This window comes from Solanum stenotomum, chromosome 5, assembly GCF_019186545.1.
Source record: "Solanum stenotomum isolate F172 chromosome 5, ASM1918654v1, whole genome shotgun sequence".
Taxonomy (NCBI): domain Eukaryota; kingdom Viridiplantae; phylum Streptophyta; class Magnoliopsida; order Solanales; family Solanaceae; genus Solanum; species Solanum stenotomum.
The window spans coordinates 62,583,777-62,600,454 of NC_064286.1; the positions used below are offsets into that span (position 1 = coordinate 62,583,777).

Sequence of the window (16,678 nt, forward strand, 5' to 3'; positions counted from 1 at the left end):
TTAACATATCTACAAATCAATAACCATTAAATCAAACCAATAAACTTTAAAATCGAACCGAATTGATCAATATACAGGGTAATTGAGGGTAGATGGTGGAAAGAGTGTTTAATTTCAAAAAGCTTATTTTCCTATTAAAAAAATATTTTTTCATAAGTTTTAATCAATAAACATTGATAAAATATGTTTTCCATATACAACACACCAAAAGAAAAGAAGAATAAAACAGCAGTAATAATTAAAAAAAAATTGTGTGAAAATTTATTCACAGTTTCTTCAAGTTTTTGGCAAAGAGAAAAGGGAAGTCAATTGGAAAAGGATATCTTCTCTACTAAGTTACCATTTTTCTTCTGATTGTTCGAAGCCATGCTCAATAAATTCTGGTAATATTTCTTTGATAATCGCCGATTTTCTGTTTCGTTTGTATGATTCCATTGTTAAATCCTGAGTTTATCGCGTTTAATTGTTGAAATTAGGGTTCGTTTTACTGTAATTCATCTGTTGAGATCTTCTCTTTTGTTTGTCGGATGATATATTGCTTAGTTTGTTGAAATTCGTTTGTTTCGCATCAGTTCTAGGAAGTTTTCTTTTTGGTGATTTGGATGTCAGTTTATGGTAGTGTGGAATTTTAGGAACATCTAATTTTGGAGAAGTTTTAGAAGTATAAGTTGTAGAGTATTTATGTGGAATTAGTCCTGGGAGGTGACAGGTACACTCTGGAATTAGTCGAGATGTGCGAAAGCTGGTCCAGACATCACAGTCATAAGAAAAAGAAGAGAATCTTAAGTATCTGAATAAGATGTTCCCAAATAGAGAGTAGTTTGGGATTGAAGCGGCGATGATGTTGTTATTGTTATGAAGTAGGAGAAATTCATAATGTTAGACTTAGGTGATAGCAAATTTTTTACTTTGTTAGATAGGAGGCTTGGGATCATTAGCTACTGTATAATTGGAGGAACTACAATTCTCTCGTTTGTCTTCACCTAATGGACTTCTAATAAGATGATCTTATTGGTGTCTTGTACCGTACTATGGTAAGTTCAGGTGTTAAAGGGGGTTGGGGTAGATCTACAATTACATCGGAGCGAGTTGTATTGATAGACCTCAAATGTTTGGTATCAATGCAGATTTAGCTAAAGATAGGGCATAATGAAGGAAAAAAATTCATATAGGTTATTATTGTTTATACATTTAATTAATTTTTACTTTTAGTTTTACTAGTATGATGATGATAACTTAAATAAAGAAGTGGAGATTCATATAGCCCCCAACTTGTTTGGGATTGAGGCGTAGTTGTTGTTTGTACTGTACTTTTACTAGGCAGATCTAGTCAATGTTTTTGAGTTATGCGGGTCATGTATATGCTCTATGCAGCAGGCATGATTTGTACTCTTCTAGGGACAGCAGATTATGTCAGAAGGAAATTCCTACTTGCATTTTCTGGAATATCTGGCAGGAAAAGAATGATAGATGTTTAATTAGGAGGAGAGAGAGTATCTTACAATCTTATGTCATTGCATGCTAAATCTAGACATTTAACGAGTCTACACTTCACAGTGTAGGAAGAACATTGTATCTGATATGAACTCTATGCTAGATCTTTTGTACTCCTTCAAGACATAGAAGGAAAGCATCTCTTTTTGTAATCCTTTTTGGTACCTTCTTAATACTATTAGATGAAATGTTTACCTTTATCATTAAAAAAAAAGGTTTGGTGTCTTCTATTCATTTTCCTATAAGCATTCAGAAATCAGAAAACTCTATGCATGTTATTTGTATGGTTTATTACCATAAGACTTGGTAGCTTGTTTTGGCTTGCTTACTGACATGGTATGCTCTAATTGGCAACTAGGATGCATAAAATTAGCTTATGTAAATTAGTTATTTTTAACATATATACCTTTTTAAAAATTCCCGCAGGGGTGCGCAGCAACCTCAGCAACGTCCACAGGAGGGTAACAATGAATCATGCTATCCACCATCTGTAGGAAGCTCCCAGTCTCCTGGGTCTTCCCGCCCCGGAACTCCTAGTCCAAGCTCTTCAGGCAATTTTGGTGTCCAAAGACCAACAGATAGGGCAAGCTCAGTGTCACGTGTTTCCCCTGCAGAGGCTGCAGGCATTATTGCTGCTATAAAAGATAAGAGGTGGGTGTTGGCAGATGTATATTATCCCCCCCCTTCTTTTTTTTTATTCTTATAAAATCTACAAGATTTTTTTCCCATTGTATCTGCATTTTTTTAAAACTGAGCAAACTTTTGATACTCATGAAATTTTATTTTGACCAAGTCTGTAGGGCGGTTTCACGTCGACCTACTAACTTGTAGAATCATATAGCTCTCTGATCCCAATAGATAATTTTCTGAACTCCTGATAAACCTTGAAGCTGTAATGATACCATCGTGCACTTGGAGTAGTATAGTTAGTTCTCTTCGTAACAGAATTTTGGCTTGTGTTCTTAGGAGTTTCATGAAATGCAAATTTTAGTGATGAACGGGAGAACTTATAATAAAATCTGCTGCTGGTACAAGTTTTATTATTTGATAGCAGAGCCCTTCTGTGTTGTGGTTAAAAACTACTAAGTAATTATGGACAATTGATGCTAATAGGGTGTCTTTTCTAGAAATTATTGGAGTAGCTTTCCAGATATCTTTCTTGATGAACTAAGAAGATTTCATTCGAAGGCAGTAGCTTTGCAGATATTCTGTTTTTAAGAAAACAATTTGGAAACCCAACAAGAAAGAATACATAGTTGGTCCTCAGGTTTCTTAATAGGCGAGAAACACCTGTCTGTGCATCTTGGTAAATATATAATTTTACCCTGATTGTTTTCTGGAACATGAGCTATTGTTTTTTGGGTTAATAGAAAAGTCGGAGAACAAAGCAAAGCAAATTCCTGTTTTCCACCCAAACACTGCATGTCCGTAAACTCACATGAATGAACTAGTTCTCCCAAAAATTATGTCCAAACACACTTGAAAATGAAACAAATGAAAAGTAAAACAGTTATCTAGATCAAGTGCCGTCTAAGTTTGTGGTAGAAGTTGTCCTCAGGTTTGCTCCGTATGTTGAGAAGCATCTCTGTATGCATCTTGCTAAGCATATATAGTTTCTTTTGTGCCTTTAGTTTCTGTGGAAGATCTTGGTTGATCTTTCTATGGCACTCGTTAAGTTACCAGCAGTGCATATTTTCACAATGAGACGAGATAAACTGTAAGAGATCTGGTAATAAAATAATGAAGGGAAGTGCTAAGCCTCTTTCTTCATTCTGCTTCACTTTTAGTGTCTGATTATCGATCTGCCTTCTTGTTAAAATTTTCAGCCTTGAGGAGCTAAGGGACCTTCTATGTCACCAGGATGGATATCATAACTTATTACTTTCACTTGAGCCTGTCAAAACTCAGAATAAAGTAAGATTAATTTTTTCTGGTTTACCATTAGTTGTTTGCATGTTCTGCATGTTGAACTGATCAGTTCTTATTTGTACTCCTCCAATGTATCCATGTACCTGGTTGAATGAACAAATTGTTTGAGGCAGCAAGGATTCAAGTTATTTATGGGACAAGTATTCTGGAAATGGTTGAATTTAGTTGTTCTACATTTGTATGTGGGGGTTTTTCTCCATGAATGGCAAGGATTTTAAGTTACAATAAAAGAATGCATTGAAGCTGTTCCAGTGTTTCACCATCTTGTTGAGAGTTACTGTAGTAGTTTCATCTAATGTGCTTTATTGGGTTTTCTCTAATCTTTCACTCATGCAATTTAAGTATCTTAAGATTCTTGCTGATTTGGACAGTCAATGAATGTTTCTTGTTCTTTCTTTGGGGGTTTTCTCCATGAATGGCAAGGATTTTAAGTTACAATAAAAGAATGCATTGAAGCTGTTCCAGTGTTTCACCATCTTGTTGAGAGTTACTGTAGTAGTTTCATCTAATGTGCTTGGGGTTTCTCTAATCTTTTCACTCATGCAATTTAAGTATCTTAAGATTCTTGCAGATTTGGACAGTCAATGAATGTTTCTTGTTCTTTCTTCCATTCCTTCCCTTTCCTTTTTTGCCCAAAATGATCCTCTTGTACTTCTTATCTTCATGTTTGCTTAATTTATGTGAGACAGAATTGTTTTCTATTAAAGTCATCTTACTATAGTTAGCCTCTCTTCTCACTTGATTAGTGCGGATAATATTTGACTGTTTTTCCAATAAATTACCTAATCAGGTTAGAGATGACCTTCGGAATGAAACTCTGCAACTTGCTAGTAAGTCTGGATACTTCTTTGTGACTAGAGGTTTTATTCATTAAGCAGATAGATTCTGAATCTGCTCTCTTTGCAGGGGAGAATTTAGAAAAAGAACCGCGGATAATGGAGCTTAGGAATCAGGTCAGATATTACTTCTTTTTACTTCCTCTGTGTGTTACTTTCAATTTTTATGAGAACTTTGACCTTTTAGCATCAAATTATTCATTGGGAAAGATCTTATTTGTTGATCCTATGTTACTGATTACAGTGCAGAATCATCCGCACCACTGAATTGGCTGCTGCTCAAGAAAAGCTGCATGAACTGGAAAGGAGAAAAGAAGAGCTATTAAAATTCTACTCTCCTGCATCACTCCTCCATCGGCTACAAGGTAAAAAAATGGAAGTACATGATACTTTTTTTTTGGTTGGGGGGTGGGGGATGACCAGACAGCTGGAACGAAATATATAATTATATATCAGTAGAACAAAAATTAGATCTTTGGTTTTTGGGGATTCTTAATGCTGGAATTTCAACAGAGTTGAGGGCCTATCAGAAGTTCAATCTTGTCTTATTTGGACTTCAAGTAAGGAAACTTTTCAAATATGTTTCATCATAAAAAGGAAACTTTTTCAAATATGGAAATAGTAAGGATCTGATGCATTGGGGAGCTTTCTTGACTCAACAGGTGGTGCTGCATTGTTAGTTCTAAAGTTGTGTAGTTTTCTGTTCCATCAAATTGATAAGATGATTTCTGCTAAGCTCCAGGAACCGTCAACTGTATTAGTGCTTGTGCATTCACAGGTGTCATATATTTGCATGGCTAAAATCTATCGACTTGCCTTTGTATATATCACGATGCCTTATTACTTGCTACTGGAAACAGTTTCTCATAGTCCTCCTATCATTTAATCCTCACAGTATAGACATGACTTCAGCCGCTAAAAATTTAGGTAACTCTACTCCATAGCGTTTGCTCTCTAGCACTTTTATAGTGTCTTTCTTGAATGGTGTTACCTTGTTCTACTTTGACTAGCATAGGTTTATTTATAAGTTTCATATGATATGAAGCTATCAGACATGCAAAGAAAGAACTATAAGAATCTGATTTTTTACTCTTTATACAGATGCCATGAGAAAAACAGACGAGGAATCTGAAAATCTAGAGAAACAGCTTCTCGAGGGGGAAATCGATCTTGCAACATTTGTGCATAAGTACAAGAAGCTACGACAAAGTTACCACAAACGCGCACTTACACACCTTGCTGCAAAGACATCTATAACTGGCTGAATGTTTTGCTTAATACGATGTGTGTGAATATTATATAGCTGAGTCTTCCTTTGCTTCTAAAAGCGTGTGTACCATAATATTGCTTCAGATATAATTTTGTGACAAATCTATGCCAAGTTTGGCCTCTACTGGGTAGCATGCTTGATATAAGAGGACTAAGTTAAGTACTGTTTTATAAGAAAATTCAGTTATATTTACTGTGGTAGAGATGCCAGAAAATGGTCTGCTTTAAGAATGCCTTTTTTTTTCCTTTTCTGATGACGGTTTGTTGGATTGGCTAATTAAGAAATCAATTTAATGTCATGCACGTGTCATGTTCTTAAAGATTTTATTTTTTTATTTTTTTGTATTTTCTATTTGGTGTTCGGTAGCCGATTATTTTGAATGCGTGTTGTATAGGGTCCCATTCGAAAGAAAATATTTCTTACTAAGAATTTTTTCATATATAAGGTTCGAACCAAACGTCCTTAAAGAATTAGTTCTTGCTAGACATGACTTTGAAAGACAAAAATGAAAAATTAACTCCTTTAAAGAGCAAATTATGTCATTAAATAAAAATATTTGAACAAACCAGACCATTAATCCATTTATTAATTGAATGTGCGCAAATAGACATATAAATATATATAAAGTTGAATAAGTAGACACATGTATGTATGTGACTGTCTATGTGCCAATTCACGTCTTAGTGTCTACGTAAGCCCAAAGTTGGAGGACGTTGATATCGAATGAAGCTAAATTAAAGAGCATGTTTATATAGTATTTTTTAAAAATTATTATTATTATTGTTATTATTAATTTTTTATTATTTTCTTGTACGACTAGATGATAATGTGGATAAAAGATTTCTATAACATATGAATGTCTGAAATTCCACTTTACATATTTGCTTCTCCTTCACCATCACCATGCCATTTTCGGTCACCATTTCTTCCTTCTCTCTTCTCACTAACCCCACCACCCACCCCCACCACCGGACCACCGTGCTCCGCCCAAAAAACCCACTTCAAAATCGTTCACAACTCACCATTAAATCCTCCATTGACAACAAGAAACCACCTTCAACTAAGCCCACTTCATGGGTCAGTCCAGATTGGCTTACTAAACTTACCAGGTCACTTACTTTAGGCCAAAATGATGATTCTAACATACCCATTGCGAGTGCTGAGCTTGATGATGTTTCTGAACTTTTGGGTGGTGCTCTTTTTCTTCCATTGTTTAGATGGATGAATTTGTATGGACCTATTTATCGTCTTGCTGCTGGACCGAGGAATTTTGTTATTGTTAGTGATCCTGCTATTGCTAAGCATGTTTTGAAGAATTATGGAAAGTATGGTAAAGGGCTTGTTGCTGAGGTTTCTGAGTTTTTGTTTGGTTCTGGTTTTGCCATTGCAGAAGGTCCTCTTTGGACGGTAAGTTTTGTGTATCACTTCATAGTTATTCGTAAATTTTGTTTTTACCTATTTTTTTTATTAATTGTGGAACTTGATTTACTCTCTCCGTTCCAATTTATGTGATAACGTTTGACTTGGCACGAAGTTTTGAGGAAAAGGAAGGCTTTTGAAATTTATGGTCTAAAACGGTCTAAATCAGGATGGGGAGTAGTTCCTTATGAAATAGGCCCACATATAGCAGAGTGGATGTAGATGATTCATGTAGCCGATTCCAAGTAGTTTGAAATTGCAGTATAGATGTTGAATTATGCAGTTTCACATGCCTTTTTGTAGATATTGCTTTAACACGACTTGGTGTTAAAGGATAATGCAGTGTTAAATGTATTTGTATCGGAATGAAATGGTCCAAGAAGAGGGAAACAGATACATAAGATTCATATAGCTGACCTCCAATTAGTTTGGAATTGAGGTGTAGGTGTTGTTGAACTATACAACTTCATTTTTATTGGTATAGCAATGAAATGAGTCCAAATAGAATGAAATTGATATAGAACACAGACCTAACAAGTCTGAATTGGCGCATAGCAGTTGATATCGTTAAATTATGCAGCATGACACCTTGTGGTTTAAAGAGAGAGTTTGAAAGTTCCATTTTAGTTGATGCCAAGCAATTGAGGGTCCTTTAGTAGATTATTAAAATAAAAGGTAAACTTTTATGGAGTTTTAGTTTGGTAATTAGGGTCAATACTTTTGTATCTTCTATATAAACTGGAATTTGGATTCAATCTGGTGAATACTAATATGAAATCTAGATGTCCCCAAGATTCTCATCTTTTCTGTCTACTTTGGATTGTTGTAATTTGTTAGTTTAGTGTGTGGTATATACTATATACAGAGCATAAAAGGGAAGCACACTCTCGACTTTAGTCTAGTGAAAACTAATGTGATGTCAAGCTCAAGGTGACCTCATGTTTGGTAATAAACTAATGAAATGTGGAATTCCCGTGAACTATGGTTTATTATTGATGATGTAATTGATGATTTATTTATTAGTAGGTTATAATTGATGGAAAGTACAGTACGCTAGTATAACATTATTATGGTCACCAATGTATTGTTTTGAGCTTAAAGACCTAATTTGATATAGGCAAGGCGAAGGGCTGTGGTTCCATCTCTTCACAAGAAGTACTTGTCAGTAATAGTTGATCGGGTCTTTTGCAGATGTGCTGAGAGAATGGTGGAGAAACTTTTACCTAATGCAATTTCTGGCTCTGCAGTGAATATGGAGGCAAAGTTTTCTCAACTAACACTTGATGTTATTGGTCTTGCACTCTTCAATTACAATTTTGATTCCCTTACTACTGACAGTCCAGTTATTGATGCAGTATACACTGCATTAAAAGAAGCAGAGCTCCGTTCAACTGATTTGTTGCCATATTGGCAGGCAGGTCCTTCCTATACTTAAATGGTTTTTGCTGAGCTTAATCTGTCTGATAATTTGACTGAAATCATCCATGTTTTTTGTAGATCAAAGCTTTATGTAAATTCATCCCACGACAAATAAAGGCTGAAAATGCAGTTTCATTAATCAGACGAACAGTTGAAGAACTCATTGCAAAGTGCAGAGAGATTGTAGAATCTGAGGGTGAGAGGATTAATGAAGATGAGTACGTGAATGATAGAGATCCAAGCATCCTTCGATTTTTGCTTGCTAGCCGTGAGGAGGTTGGCCAAGATTTTAACTCATTTGATACTTAACTGATTGAACTTCCTTTCTGTGTATGGATTACAGAACTTCTTCGAAATTGAACTTCTTTTAGGTAAATAGCATCATATATGGTATGTTAATGTGAATTACAGTTAGTACCACTGTTTTAAGTTCTCATGCAATCATAGTCATAGTCATATTTCCCAAGGGTGTGCCTAGTGGTCGCTAAAGTGGGTGAAAATGAAAATCATAGGAGATCAGGGTTCAAATCTCAACCGAGACAAAAAAAAATGCTAGGTGATTTCTTCTTCAAGACAAAATACTGCATATTTAGCTTAATATGCATTCTCAGTACATGTTAACTTTCTGAATTTCAGGTTTCAAGTGTACAACTTCGAGATGATCTTCTATCAATGCTAGTTGCTGGGCATGAAACCACAGGTTCAGTTTTGACTTGGACGGCATACCTGCTGAGTAAGGTATCTTTGATTGACCTTCATCTTGAATCCTTAGTTCTCTCTTAAGTTATCATTCTATATTTTTCCAACTTGAATGACAAACAATAAATTGTGCAGCAGAGAAGTGCAAAGTTGGTTTTTTTCTTAGTATTTGGTGCATATTTTAGTTGTATTTTCCATCTTAAATTCAGCCTTTAGAAATTTTTACATTTAAAATATTGCACATGGCTTTTTTGGAGGTAAACACTCACTGCAGCAAGTATACTTAGAAATAACCCTGCTCTTCTGTGTGTTTATGTCAAAGTCATGGATTTAGCATTTGATTCTAAAATGTGGTTCTTCAATGAGTGAGAAATTATTCATGCAAGGCAATCCCTTTAGCTTGGTTGTCAACCATATCTTTGGACATTGTTGTTCATTCATGTAAGTTGAAAAAGATTTCTTTTAACCTCTTCCCTTCTTTTGGCTTGTCAGAGGGACATCTATTTGAAGTCAACTTAATTTTTGTGGCCTATGGGTTCTACCTCTTATCTCTATGACATTTACGCTAACTTAAATTCCTCCCCATCCACAAGAAAGTACATGATGACTTGAAGAAAATATGACTTAGCCTGTGACATATGATGGCTTATCTAAAAAGAGAGAGAAAAAGAACTTGTGAAATATGGTACTCGGCAACTAAAAGAAATGCCAGTTAAAGAGCTTTTTCTTACCCAAGGACAATACTGCTTGGAAAACTTACTAAGAATTGTTCTATCCGTATGTTCTTAGAAAAAACGCATTGCATGATGTCACTTATGGTAACACTTGTTAGTCATGTTTCATCTCTTTCAACCATTATTGTGCTATTTAGGAATTCTTAACAGGTTTCATTGCCCTTTGACAAATCCAGTTGCTTCATTCTAGTTTTCCTCTTGGATATGTTTTGGTCTTTCTTTAGAAAGAAATGGCGATCCTGTGAGCATATGTTTTTCTGATATAATTCATTATCTTGTATTCAATAAAACACGGTGCATGACAGAAACTATGCAGACTATAGAAAACCTGTTCTTCCCTCATATTTTATGTTCTTAATGCAGGATCCTTCCTCTTTGGAAAAAGCACATGAGGAAGTAGATGGAGTTTTGGGAGGACGCTCTCCGACCTATGAAGACATGAAGAATCTCAAGTTCTTAACGCGGTGCATAACTGAGTCACTCAGACTCTATCCGCATCCACCTGTCAGTCAGTCAATTTTTGGATGACTTTATAGTTATGCATTATCTTCTGATGACCTGATTTTTAGAGAACTGGTTTTATTAGGTCCTAATAAGAAGAGCTCAAGTAGCTGATGTCCTCCCCGGGAATTACAAAGTCAATGCTGGTCAAGATATAATGATTTCGGTATATAACATTCATCATTCTTCAGAGGTAAAATCTAAGAGCTTTTTCTGATCTTTCACACTTCTTCTTGTTACTGTTGAGATTTTCGGAAATTTAATCCCTTGAAATTGTTCTATTTAATTTTGCATCCACCACTTAATGACTTGCTTAATACTTTAACTCTTGCTCAGTAAGATCTGTTAAGTCACCAGTACAGAAAATAATTTGTCTTTGCTGTCTTTTTTTCCAGGTATGGGATAGAGCTGAAGAATTTGATCCTGAAAGGTTCGACTTGGAAGGTCCCGTCCCAAATGAAACGAATACTGACTTTAGGTACTCATTTCAGCCATTAGTTTTTCTCTGTTCATAGACAGCTTGTCTGAGTAGAAGATTATCATTCATATGTTTACTTGTTGCAGATTCATTCCGTTTAGTGGAGGGCCACGAAAATGCGTTGGTGATCAATTTGCCTTGTTGGAAGCTACAGTTGCTCTTGCGATATTTGTACAGAACTTCTCATTCGAGTTGATTCCAGATCAAACTATTAGCATGACTACTGGAGCAACCATTCATACGACAAACGTAAGATTCTCACCTCGAGAGCTAGCTATTTTCTTGTTCTAACATGAGTAACAAGTTCTCCCCATATAAACCGTTTACGTCATTTTCGATGCAGGGTTTATACATGAAAGTGAAGCAAAGGGAAAAAGTATCTGTTTTGGCTGCTGCACTGTAAATTTTGTCACAGGAGAAAAGTTATCTTGATTCTTTGAACATTATATACATCTTTGGTAGACTATGAGAATCATCATTATTGCATAATGTTCTATTTTTTCTCTGGCATTATTACCTTTTTCTTTCTATATATTAGAACATATCGCCGAGCATCTTTCAAAAACAACCTCTCTACGTCTACAAGGTATAGGGGTAAAGCTGCGTACACATCAAACCTCCTCCCCAAAGATCGTACCTGTGAGAATACATTAAATATGTTGTTGTATAACAGAATATGCCTTTAAAGTTGTTGGAGATGTATGGATTGTTTTCGGTTTGAAGTTTGACCTCTAAGAAAATAAGACTTTGTTTGGTAGAGTGTATAAAAATAATGTTCAATAGAGTGTATTAGTTATGCTTGCATTAATTATGCATATATTATTTCTTATGCATTGATTGGTTTAGTGTACTATAAAAATAGTATGAATTGTATACAAATATTTATTTACAAAAATATCATCCACAATTATGGTGAAAAAAATGTTAAAATGCTTTTGAGGGATAATTGGGTCTTTAGTCATGCTAATATATGCATTAAATCCTTTTGCATTATTAATACATAGAAACCCGTGATATTGGTAGTACACTTCTTGAGAAAAAGTGTCCAAAACAAAGGTACTACCAATGCGTAGAGCTAATGTATGCATTATTTTTGTTAATTCATTTTACCAAAAGACCCCTAAGTTTATTTTTTTAAAATGAGAAAAATGACTTTTCGAATTGGCGTGGAGAAAAATATTTCTTGAGTGACATAACTTATGAAACTTCTGATTAAAAATGGAGTTAGACTGATTTGACATCAATTATAATATAGGAGAACTTTTGACCAATTTACCTTTGGTTAGAAAACTGAGTCATCGATCTTTCATCAAAAAGAGGATTACGCAATCAAATTAATGCTACAACAAACTTTAATTAATCTATACTGCTTTTGTCACCTAAAAGTAGCATTAATATTTTTCAGAAAAAAAAATAAGTAGAGAACAAAATTACTACTAATATTTAGCCCACCTTGGAAGACTATATGTCACAATATTTAAAAATTACAGCATAAACCATTTCAATATTATTATGACTTTGAAGTTCAATTGATCGATAATATATACTCTATTAATCAAACATGTAGCATAGTAGGGGGAAAATGAAAAAAGTTGAACTTTCCTCCCAAAAAAATAATACTTTTCCCTCGTGTGATACATTTCAAATATCGAGATTCAAACAAGTTTATTATTTGACTGTAAATTTTTTACATATCTTTTAAATATTTTGAGTTGTCAATTATTGTGATTAGTACTTTTTACGTAGTTTACAAATATATAAATTTCATTTCAAAAAAATTGAAGATTTCATGTGCAAATTACTGATCAAATTTAAACTGTTTGACTCTCGAAAAACGACAAATTTCACATAAATTGAGATAAAGAAAGTAGTACCGAGTAGTACGTATAAATTATACTGCACAACTTCTTAACTTGGGTATGTTTATAATTAGAGTTTTGCAATTTGCATACATGTTAATTAATAGCATATACTATATTACGTTAAAAGAATTTTTACACTATCAAGTTTCTAAAAAATTTAATTCCAATAAATGTTATATCTAAGTAAAATTAGTCAGTAACTTGAAAAAAAATACAATAAGTTAAAACTGAGTTTTTATATATATATATGATGAATTAAAATTCAAGTAATTATTATAGTATACTTATTAAATAGTAGTTAGGAAAAGCAAAGGGTGGCAATATAATTTAGTGGAAGTGCCAAAGGCATATCCTTTGGAAGATGCTTAACTTGCTTTCTTTTGCTCTAACTTTACCCTAAAGTGACCACACATTCACTCAAGTCAATTCACTCTTTTGTTGCCCACCTGACCAACAACAACAACCCAAAAAAAAAAAACTCACGCGAGAGATAGATTCAAGATTTAAATTTATCGTAGTTTTGATGGATTTAGAATTGTTATTTATAGAATTGTTATTTATTGAAATTTTATGAGCTTCTACACATAAATTTATGTTTCACGTAAAAAATATTAGGTTCAAATGAACTCAATGGTACAACATTGTGTGTATATATATATATATATATATAAAATACACATTGTCGCCTAGATTATTTATCATTTCATAATGATAACGTAGCGCTATAATTTCGAGTATAAACTTTTTTTGTTTGACTAGCTAATTAACTAAGCAACAACATGATATAACAAGTGAAGCTTGCTTAAGTGGTTGATAACATGCACCTCCACTATTAACTTGTATGTTGAGAGTTTGAGTCAACCAAGAGAGTAAATGAAAACATTATTGCTCGATAGAAAAAATAACAAAAAAACACACCATGATGTCCACATGCCTCTATAAACAACAAGCCAAACCTTCCTAACAAAAACCCTCCATCTCACCTCTCTCTCTAGACTGTTCCTTTGTGTTTGATTTCTTTGATGAGCAACATCCACCCCTTTGCCACCAACTCTGGTGGCAAAGGGGTGGCTTGCACGCATCCCAAGACACTCTATTTTCGCCAATTCAGTTCTCGATCGAGCTCGAAGGCACGTTCGTCTGGAGGGAGCTATAGTCCCACGGTAAGGAATTATTGCCATTTGATGGTGATTTTCTAGTTATCATGAAGGGCAACTTGTATCCTTTGGCATTTTCACTTCTATTTGAATCTCTTAAGGAGCTCAAGGAAGTTATTATAGTTTGAATAAGGATTTGTTTCTAATCCAATTTGTACTTGTTGAATATATAATCCTATGTTTAATCAATTTATGTATTGATTAATTAATAAATGTTGTGTAATTTGGGAAGAACGTGTATTATGTAGTTATGTACTAAGCCTTTTGGCTATAATAATGATGAAATTAAGTATTGTTTGTGAGAGTTCGTTTATTAGTGTTTACTTGGTATATATGTTGTAATATAACCCATAAGTATTAAAGAGGAAATGTAATTTTTTTAATAATAATTGAAGGTTGAGTTTTCATGTGTACTCTTGAAGTGAGTTTTGTTAAGCTACGTTAGCCATAATCAATCTATCATAATTTGTAGTTTGATACTTAATTAAGCTAATTGTATTTTATGTTGTCGTAAAATACCTATAACTTGAATGGAATTATTCTCTTTTCTTTTGATTACGATCTTGGAATTTTTATTTGTGTCATTTTGTGGCTCGGATGTTGGATTTGTTTTTTCTTAAATGTAATTATTACGTTGAGACTTGAAGAATGGACATTCACCTTTTATTATGTTTTAAAAAAACATAATATAATGGAATGAATTAACCAGTATAAATGAGTGTGTAGCTCATTTGTGCAACTTAGAAAGTGACCCAACATAAGCGATTAGTGGCGAAAGAGGCATTATGTATAGTTCCTTGGAGGGCTGACTTTTAGGAATTGGAGAAGATAGGTGGATTATATATAGAGCTACGATAAGAGGAAATCGAAGGTTTTGCCTATTGAGATTGGACAATACTTCCCCCCTAACACCCCCCCCCCCCCCACGATGACCACCACCACCACACACACCTAATACACACATTTTTTGTTTGTGTCAAGAAGAATTTTGTTACTCTGACCAAGACATTTGGTATAAGCTAATTTGTGTGATAAAACGTTACGATCGATTCAAGCATTTTCCCAAGTAGTTAAAATGTTGTCATAATGTGCTGAAATAACAGAGAAAGAATTTTTTTCAATCTTTAATATGTGCTAATATGAAAAGTTAGAATTAAAGAATTGTAAAAAAAAGACCTCTTTTGACATATACTAAAAAGAAAAATAGGACAAACAAATTGAAGCGGAGGGAATATTAAATTATCAATAATACAATATAATTTATAATCACCTAATTTTTTTGGTACCTATAATCACCTAGATAATAATTTGAACTTGTGTTGTATAAATGTATATTGACTAATTTTAATATATATATATTGCTATTTATTGCTATCAATAATAAAGACAAGAAAAATACTCTTTCCGTCCACTTTTATTTGTTATATTGCGCTTTTTGAAAGTCAATTTGACTAATTTTCAAAGTTAAATTAGATTATATTAATACTATATTTTAAACAAAAAAAAATTAAATATTCAAAAACTATACTATAAGTACAATAAATTACAATATTTTGCATATCAATATGATGAAAAAAATACGTCATAAAATATTAGTTAAAATTTTTATAGGTTGACTCTAAAAAAAGAAGACTATGACATTTAATTTAGTCAAAGTAATTATAACAACAATCTTATCTCATTTGACCTATACAAGTAAATTTCCCTATAAATACAAACCTACATCAATTAGTGTAAATCACTCCTTAAAATTTTTTCTTCATAAAAGAAAAAAATGGCTTTGAAATTCAACTCTTTTCCCCTTACAATGTTCTTGATCCTAGTGTTTTTTTCTACTTTCTTGCATATTTCTTCCGCAAAAAATGATTTGAAAAATATCAAACTTATGCAAGATGTTGATCCAAAAGATCCTAAAGTGATTGAAATTGCAAAATTTGCTTTGAATGAGTACAATAAAAAAAAAAAAAAATCACAATTATCAATTTAAAAAAGTGCATGAAGTAACAACTTTTCCTAGTGTTGATGGTGTGTATTTTCAGTTACATATCACAGCCAATGAATGGGATACAATTTATCACCATTTGGCGGTTGTTCTTGTGCGTTCAAATAATATCATGAAACTTGTTGCCTTTGATGGATCTGGTTTTTTTGAAATCTAACTCTATATATTATAACTATCATTACTTGCAACGAGATCATTTTATCTTTAATCAGACTTTCATCTTCGAATTCTATGAATGATTTTTTTTAATGCTTCCCCCTACTATAGACCTTATACACCATCGATTCAAATTAGTCAAAAAAAATATGTATGTACCTAATATCGAATGAGAAACAATAAAAATTCAGAATACTATAATAGTAAACGAAAGTTAAATCAAATTCATGGCTATTAATTGGACATAAATAAATATTGAAGAAAAGGATCACTTGACATATCTCAAAGTAACCCCTAATATTTTTTATTTGCTATCTAATAAAAATTAACAAGAAATCATGAGAAAAGCTTAATTTAAAAAAAATAGTTGAACATTTGAATTAGTGAAGTTTCATTGGTGTAAACTATACCTACGGTTATGACGTATAAGCTTTAAAATTTACTTTCGAAGTGTATATATATATTTTTAAAAATACTTTATACAATAATTTCGATTAATAAATAATCTCTGTGTGACTAGTTCTTAAAAGTAAATATTTCGTATTGGATAAAATAAAATAAATGACGAATGCTCACACTAATATGTTTGGATCATTGTTACCCATTGTATTGTATTGTATCGTTACCATTACTACAATATTTGTTTTGATTGTTACTTAAAATATGTTGTATTGTATTGTTAAATTTCGTTTTTACGTAACAATGAAAACCTCCATTTAAAA

General features: G+C 33.1%; 2 protein-coding genes across 2 annotated transcripts; both read left to right on the forward strand.

Annotated features, from left to right (window-relative positions):
• The first annotated feature begins 229 nt into the window (after positions 1–229).
• LOC125865953 (vacuolar protein-sorting-associated protein 37 homolog 1-like) lies at positions 230–5,798 on the forward strand. The gene is made up of 7 exons (XM_049546222.1): positions 230–383; positions 1,921–2,145; positions 3,321–3,408; positions 4,214–4,253; positions 4,330–4,376; positions 4,504–4,624; positions 5,361–5,798. The coding sequence occupies exons 1-7, from the start codon at positions 367–369 to the stop codon at positions 5,522–5,524; spliced, it is 702 nt and encodes a 233-aa protein (XP_049402179.1). The 5' UTR covers positions 230–366; the 3' UTR covers positions 5,525–5,798.
• A 583-nt stretch (positions 5,799–6,381) lies between these two features.
• LOC125865574 (carotene epsilon-monooxygenase, chloroplastic) lies at positions 6,382–11,266 on the forward strand. Its single transcript, XM_049545776.1, has 9 exons — positions 6,382–6,936; positions 8,066–8,362; positions 8,446–8,643; positions 9,004–9,105; positions 10,164–10,304; positions 10,387–10,494; positions 10,697–10,779; positions 10,866–11,028; positions 11,123–11,266. The coding sequence occupies exons 1-9, from the start codon at positions 6,433–6,435 to the stop codon at positions 11,180–11,182; spliced, it is 1,656 nt and encodes a 551-aa protein (XP_049401733.1). The 5' UTR covers positions 6,382–6,432; the 3' UTR covers positions 11,183–11,266.
• The last annotated feature ends 5,412 nt before the right edge of the window (positions 11,267–16,678 follow it).

Bases quoted from the DNA above. Each gene is read 5' to 3' on its own strand.
- LOC125865953 (XM_049546222.1), top strand. The intron at 4,254-4,329 runs GTAAGTCTGGAT...CTCTCTTTGCAG, and splicing joins TGAAACTCTGCAACTTGCTA to GGGAGAATTTAGAAAAAGAA. The intron at 4,377-4,503 runs GTCAGATATTAC...TACTGATTACAG, and splicing joins TAATGGAGCTTAGGAATCAG to TGCAGAATCATCCGCACCAC.
- LOC125865574 (XM_049545776.1), top strand. From the start codon at position 6,433: ATGCCATTTTCGGTCACCATTTCTTCCTTCTCTCTTCTCACTAACCCC. The intron at 8,363-8,445 runs GCAGGTCCTTCC...TGTTTTTTGTAG, and splicing joins ATTTGTTGCCATATTGGCAG to ATCAAAGCTTTATGTAAATT. The intron at 9,106-10,163 runs GTATCTTTGATT...TTCTTAATGCAG, and splicing joins CGGCATACCTGCTGAGTAAG to GATCCTTCCTCTTTGGAAAA.